Here is a 7,500-nt window from a genome sequence, read left to right on the forward strand (position 1 = left end):
CTCAAAATGTAGGTATTGTGATATAAACCGAGTCTGTTCTACAGTTTTCGTTAGGCTGAATGAATAACCGACTCTAAATGTAGGTATTGTGATATAAACCGAGTCCGTTCTACAGTTTCTCATTAGACTGAATGAATAACCGACTCTAAATGTAGGTATTGTGATATAAACCGAGTCCGTTCTACAGTTTCTCATTAGACTGAATGAATAACCGACTCTAAATGTAGGTATTGTGATATAAACCGAGTCCGTTCTACAGTTTCTCATTAGACTGAATGAATAACCGACTCTAAATGTAGGTATTGTGATATAAACCGAGTCCGTTCTACAGTTTCTCGTTAGGCTGAATGAATAACCGGCTCTAAATGTAGGTATTGTGATATAAGCCGAGTCCGTTCTACAGTTTCTCATTAGACTGAATGAATAACCGACTCTAAATGTAGGTATTGTGATATAAACCGAGTCTGTTCTACAGTTTCTCATTAGGTTGAATGAATAACCGACTCTAAATGTAGGTATTGTGATATAAACCGAGTCCGTTCTACAGTTTCTCATTAGACTGAATGAATAACCGACTCTAAATGTAGGTATTGTGATATAAACCGAGTCTGTTCTACAGTTTCTCGTTAGGCTGAATGAACAACCGACTCTAAATGTAGGTATTGTGATATAAACCGAGTCTGTTCTACAGTTTCTCTTTAGGCTGAATGAATAACCGACTCTAAATGTAGGTATTGTGATATAAACCGAGTCCGTTCTACAGTTTCTCATTAGACTGAATGAATAACCGACTTTAAATGTAGGTATTGTGATATAAACCGAGTCCGTTCTACAGTTTCTCGTTAGGCTGAATGAACAACCGACTCTAAATGTAGGTATTGTGATATAAACCGAGTCCGTTCTACAGTTTCTCGTTAGGCTGAATGAATAACCGACTCTAAATGTAGGTATTGTGATATAAACCGAGTCCGTTCTACAGTTTCTCATTAGACTGAATGAATAACCGACTCTAAATGTAGGTATTGTGATATAAACCGAGTCTGTTCTACAGTTTCTCTTTAGGCTGAATGAACAACCGACTCTAAATGTAGGTATTGTGATATAAACCGAGTCTGTTCTACAGTTTCTCTTTAGGCTGAATGAATAACCGACTCTAAATGTAGGTATTGTGATATAAACCGAGTCCGTTCTACAGTTTCTCATTAGACTGAATGAATAACCGACTCTAAATGTAGGTATTGTGATATAAACCGAGTCCGTTCTACAGTTTCTCGTTAGGCTGAATGAACAACCGACTCTAAATGTAGGTATTGTGATATAAACCGAGTCCGTTCTACAGTTTCTCGTTAGGCTGAATGAATAACCGACTCTAAATGTAGGTATTGTGATATAAACCGAGTCCGTTATACAGTTTCTCATTAGACTGAATGAATAACCGACTCTAAATGTAGGTATTGTGATATAAACCGAGTCCGTTCTACAGTTTCTCGTTAGGCTGAATGAATAACCGGCTCTAAATGTAGGTATTGTGATATAAACCGAGTCCGTTCTACAGTTTCTCATTAGACTGAATGAATAACCGACTCTAAATGTAGGTATTGTGATATAAACCGAGTCCGTTCTACAGTTTCTCATTAGGCTGAATGAATAACCGACTCTAAATGTAGGTATTGTGATATAAACCGAGTCCGTTCTACAGTTTCTCGTTAGGCTGAATGAATAACCGACTCTAAATGTAGGTATTGTGATATAAACCGAGTCCGTTCTACAGTTTCTCGTTAGGCTGAATGAATAACCGACTCTAAATGTAGGTATTGTGATATAAACCGAGTCCGTTCTACAGTTTCTCGTTAGACTGAATGAATAACCGACTCTAAATGTAGGTATTGTGATATAAACCGAGTCCGTTCTACAGTTTCTCATTAGGCTGAATGAATAACCGACTCTAAATGTAGGTATTTGATATAAACCGAGTCCGTTCTACAGTTTCTCATTACACTGAATGAATAACCGGCTCTAAATGTAGGTATTGTGATATAAACCGAGTCCGTTCTACAGTTTCTCATTAGACTGAATGAATAACCGACTCTAAATGTAGGTATTGTGATATAAACCGAGTCCGTTCTACAGTTTCTCATTAGGCTGAATGAATAACCGACTCTAAATGTAGGTATTGTGATATAAACTGCTTGAACATGCTTGTCCAGCTGCCCAACAGCAGCTACGAGAGAACACATTTGGAGGTTGATCCTGGATAGTCCAGTTATACAAACACTAACAGATACAAGTTTGGCCCTGAGTAAAAGGTCAGGACAGGTCAGCTTTCCACCAGGCCGTGGTGGACTCCAGGCGACTGACCACAGGTCAGTTCATGGCCCACGATTCATGTTGCATTTCTGTTCCAGGATTAGTGGTCAGTCTCACTTCTTGGCCAATTTTCTGACCACCAGCTGATGTCAACTCCATTTTACTACACACGTTTGGTAATTTCTGATTGGCTAGTCTACATGTCAATCAAGCATTCCATCTGTATCCGCAGCTGGATTGGACAGTCCAGCTGTTCATCACTGAAAAAAGGCTTCACGTGTAAATAATAATAACATTGTTATTATTATTACTAATAATACATTCTATAAGTATATATCGTTCCTGTCCATATCGCAAGTCAGTGAGGGTCTCCCGAATGAAGCCCCCATGTTTGTGTTGTGCTATCCAGTTTTACAGAATGTCTCTTTCTGCACTGCTGGATGTTTCGCTTTAAAATCTGTGGCCTCCAGACGGATGGAGGGATGAGAGGATGAGTGCAGGGTGAGAGGTCATTGGAGTATCGCTGTTCCAGCAGCAGGTTTCCCACACAAACGCTGGGTCAGGTGACTCCTATAAGACAGAGAGAGACAGAAGGAGACAGAGGGCCATTAGAGTTCCTCTTTCAGCTCCATTGCAGTGTCTTTAGCATTAGCTCTATTAATTTCAGTGGATTCGGGTCCTGGACTCTGCCAGCTTTACTTCATGTTCACTTTCCAGAGGTTTCAGGGCTTAAAGAGAAGCTCAACACATCAGGCACAGCTCTGTTTTGCATTCGTTGATTGGTCAGAATTCGGAAACTCTTAGGTTAGCTATTCGATTAAAAGAGCTTGATCTTGACACTAAACGTGAGGAGCACGAGATACAAATTAGTTTGGTTCCCACTTTTAGGGAGACAGGTTGATTCTTATTTTGGCGTATTTGAGCGTATAGCTGCTGCCTTACGCTGGCCTTGAGAGGTTTGGCCGCTTCTGTTGCAATGTAAATTAACTGGGAAATCCTAGGAAGTTTGCTCTGCTTTGTCTCTTGAAGACAGTCTTAATTACGACTCATTAAAAGCCACTATTTTAAGGGCTTATGAGTTGGTTCCTGAGGCTTATCGCCAAAAATTCCGTAATCATCTAAAAACCGCCAATCAGACTTTTGTGGAGTTTGCGCGTGAGAAGGGTACACTTTTTGATAAATGGTGTCAGTCCAGCAAGGTGACTAATTATGAGCAACTCTGTGAACTCGTTCTATTAGAAGGTTTTAAGAATTCGTTACCGGAGAAGGTTGTGGTTCATTTTAATGAGCGAAAAGTTGCTGTGGCACAGGCTGCGGTGTGTGCGGACGAATTTGCATTGACACACAAAAGTCCTTTTGCTTCGTCCTTGCGTCGGGAAACATCTCAGTCTAATACAGAGAAACTTTCAAGGCATTTGAGAATATCTAACCATTGACCCAAAATGAGAACCGGGAGTGATTTATTGTCATGAATCCGGCCATCGTATTGCTGTTTGTCCAGCCTCAATCTCAGGGGCACGTTTCTCCCACTCCGTTGGGCTCGCCTCGCCAGGAAATTGATTCTGTGTATGATCCATTAGTTTTTAAGGGTAATGTGTATTTGACTGATGGGGAAATTGACTGATTGACTGATTGACCCCATTCCTATTACTGTTCTTCGGGATACGGGTGCAGTACAGTCATTTATTCTTGATGAAGTTCTACCTTCTTCTAATGTTACGTCTTGTGGTTCGGATGTTTTAGTACGAGGAAAATAATTGGGGGTGGTGCGAATTCCCTTGCATAATTAATATATTCAGTCTGAACCGGTTTCAGGATTGGTTAAGGTTGCTGTCCGTTCTCAGCTACCTGTGGAGGGGGTTGACTTTATTCTTGGGAATGATTTGGCTGGTGGAAAGGTGTTGCCCCTTCCAGAGGTAAGTGATGATCCTATGTCTGTATTACAGGGGTCTCAAAAAGTCGCAGACGTGGCGTCTGAATTCCCTTCTGTCTTTCCTGCCTGTGTAGTGACGCGAGCACAATCTCGTAAGTTTGGCGAAACTGTGGATCTTTCTGATAGTTTTATGTATTTTAATGATGGCCCTGATGTTCCTGCAGAAGATTCCCATTTCATTTGGGTGTAACTAAGACTTATAATCGCATCCTACAGCATTTCTTTTGGCCTGGGTTGAAATCTGACGTGGTGAAGTACTGTAGGTCATGCCATACATGCCAACTCGCTGCTAAACCAAGTAAAGGTATTCCTCCCATTCTTCTCCAACCCATTCCTGCTGTGGGCGAATCATTTGAGTGCGTTATTCTTGATTGTGTAGGACCTCATCCGCGCACGAAGGCTGGCCATAAATTCCTATTGACTATTACGTGTACTGCAACGCGTTTTCCAGAGGCTGTGTCCTTGCATTCATTAAAATCTAAGGCAGTCGTGAGGGCCCTTATAAAGGTTTCTCTACTTTTGGACTTCCTCGAGTTGTACAGACTGATCAAGGTTTAAAGTTTATGTCTCAGTTGTTTAAACAGGTACTATCACAGTTGAACATAAAACATGTATCTAGAGCGTATCATCCAGAGTCTCAGGGCGCGCTGGAGTTTTCATCAGACCCTTAAGTCAATGTTGTGCGCCTATTGCACCGAACCAAATAAGGAATGGGATGAGGGTCTGCCATTGCTTCTGTTTGCAACGCGAGAGACTCCTCGAGAGTCTTTGGGGTTTAGTGCAGCAGATTTGGTTTTTCGCACATACAGTGCGAGGACCGCTGAAGCTGTTGAAGGAGAAGTGGATGTCTGTGGAAACGACTCCTAGTACTAATTTACTTGACTATGTTAGCTCGTTTTGTGAGCATCTACGTCATGCATGTGATGCAGCTCGGGCTTCATTGTCCTCCGCTCAGGTGAAAATGAAAGCACACTTTGATAAAAGGACGTTCCTTTTTTCGTTCCTTCTGCAGTGGTGATTGTGTTTTAGGTTTGTTACCTATTTCTGGATCAGCTTTGCGGTCCATACATAGTTGAGGCTAAAATTAGTGACACTGATTATAGAATTCGTACTCCTGATAAAAAAAGGAAAAACGAAGGTATGTCATATCAATATGTTAAAGCCCTATTTTGGTAGAAAAGTTGGTTTTGAATGTATGAAACCTGAAGGTTCTGTGTCTGTTGCCCCTGTTGTTTCTTGTCTGTGTTATCTTCTGCACTTGACTCTGTCGAAGATGGTTTGAGCCTGTAAAGAAGCTCCTTGCCTGGGCTTGTGTGCAGAACTCAGAAATTTTGGAAGACTTGAGTTCTTTTTTGTTTTATTTATCTGATGGTCCCCGCAATGGCATTGTTCGGTTGATTCAGTCTCACTATGATCTGTTTTCAGATATCCCTTCACGCACCCACCTTGTGGCTCATGATATTGATGTGGGTGATCATTCACCCATTAAACAGCATGCATATCGGGTTAACCCGACTGAGCGACAGCTTACGCAGAAGGAGGTTGAATATTTAATCGAAAACGGTTTGGCAGTACCGAGTATTAGTGCGTGGAGTTCTCCCTGTCTTTTGGTGCCAAAGCCAGATGGTCCAGGTTGTTTTTGTACTGACTATAGGAAAGTTAACGCGTTGACCAAACCAGATTCGTTTCCTTTACTACTTATGGAGGACTGTGTAGACAAAGTGGGCCCAGCAAATTACGTATCGAAACTGGATTTACTGAAGGGATATTAGCAAGTGCCCTTAACTTCACGTGCAGCTGAAGTTTCTTTCGGCCTCCGGAATGCTCCAGCTACGTTCCAGCATTTGATGAATCGGGTGTTGATGGGTGTTTCTAACTGTGAGGTATACCTGGATGATATCATGGTGTATTCCTCCGATTGGGCTGATCATGTGGAATCTCTCCATGTTGTGTTTGGTCGGTTACAAGAAGCCTCGTTAATGAGTTTGGCGAAGCTATGGTCATTTACCTTGGTAAGTTAGTTGTCCGCCCAGGTGCCTCACACTAAGCGATAAAGCGTTTTCTTGGTATGACAGGATATTATCGAGGGTTTTGCTGAATTTTTTTGATGTTGCTTTGCCTCTGACAAATTTGCTTCGCTCCTCCTGTGATTTTGTTTGGTCTGATGTTTGCCAAAGTGCTTTTGAGTCTTTGAAGTTGTTGCTTTGTAACGCTCCGGTGTTGTCTGCTCCAGATTTTACTACCCCATTTAACACTAGAATGACTAAAGCTATGAAAATGTTCGTAAGGGAAAGCAGCCCCCACGTAGCCCCCTGCCCTGCTGTGGAGTGATTAACGCCTGTTGTCTTGGTAATGATGAGGAATGCGTTGGAAGTCACTGGTGTTACACCTATTCATACAACACCAGTGACCAGTGATACATGACAACAGATGTCGATGGACACATTAAGATTATTTAGCTTGGGGATGAAAGAAACTGATGTTTTAAAAATGAATCTACATGAATTCACACACCAAACGGAGGAAGAGCCATAAACTCAAATACTAGAAGAAAATCCCCAAGAAGCAAACACTGTGGAGCTCAGGACCCATAAATGTTGAGCCAATCCAGAGACATTACAATACGATATCACTAAACCAGCCCCTCACGGCCCCAGGCCTCAGCGCTAAACCAGCCCCTCACGGCCCCAGGCCACAGCCCTAAACCAGCCCCTCACGGCCCCAGGCCACAGCCCTAAACCAGCCCCTCACGGCCCCAGGCCACAGCCCTAAACCAGCCCCTCACGGCCCCAGGCCACAGCCCTAAACCAGCCACTCACGGCCCCAGGCCACAGCGCTAAACCCACTGAGACTAACAGCACTAATGCGAATGGCCCTCCTCTGCAGTACAGCGCCTCCGTGTGGTGGTTCTGTACCTGTGTTAGCATCCGAGTCCACTCAGCGCTCCGATGCGGTCCACCTTCATTCCGAAGCAGCCACGTGCCGGGCTCTTCCTGCTCCGCCCCCTCAGCTTTCTCTCTCTGCTCAGGAAGCCCAGGAAGAGGTGGGGAACGGCTCTGTGAGGCTCAACCCCTACACTGCGCGCAGGTAGGCCATTCCCCTTGGTCTCAGAGGGGGCGGGGCTCTGAGCGGACCCCTCCGTGATGTCTGGTTGGGCCAATAAGAGTGAACTGATCTCCGGCCCAAACAGATCCTTCAGAATCTGAGAGGAAAACGGTGGCGTTCAGACCTCCGACAGTGGTGTAATCAGGTTATGATTG

General features: G+C 43.3%; 1 protein-coding gene and 1 long non-coding RNA gene across 2 annotated transcripts in view; one reads left to right on the forward strand and one right to left on the reverse strand.

Moving 5' to 3' along the window:
- LOC119264024 overlaps nt 1-7,500 on the forward strand; it is a 23,134-nt gene that overhangs the window by 5,528 nt on the left and 10,106 nt on the right. The gene's annotated exons all lie outside the window — the stretch shown is intronic.
- The window catches only part of si:ch73-265d7.2 (C-type natriuretic peptide 2), a 7,158-nt gene continuing 1,746 nt past the window's right edge, over nt 2,089-7,500 (reverse strand). The window contains exons 2-3 of the mRNA XM_017687368.2: nt 7,156-7,442; nt 2,089-2,877 (exon numbers count right to left, since the gene is read on the reverse strand). Of these exons, the coding sequence (XP_017542857.1) occupies nt 7,161-7,442 (282 nt within the window). The 3' untranslated portion in view covers nt 2,089-2,877; nt 7,156-7,160. The remainder of the gene's footprint in view (nt 2,878-7,155; nt 7,443-7,500) is intronic.

The sequence above is a fragment of the Pygocentrus nattereri genome, chromosome 9 (assembly GCF_015220715.1).
Source record: "Pygocentrus nattereri isolate fPygNat1 chromosome 9, fPygNat1.pri, whole genome shotgun sequence".
In the NCBI taxonomy this organism is placed as follows: Eukaryota; Metazoa; Chordata; class Actinopteri; order Characiformes; family Serrasalmidae; genus Pygocentrus; species Pygocentrus nattereri.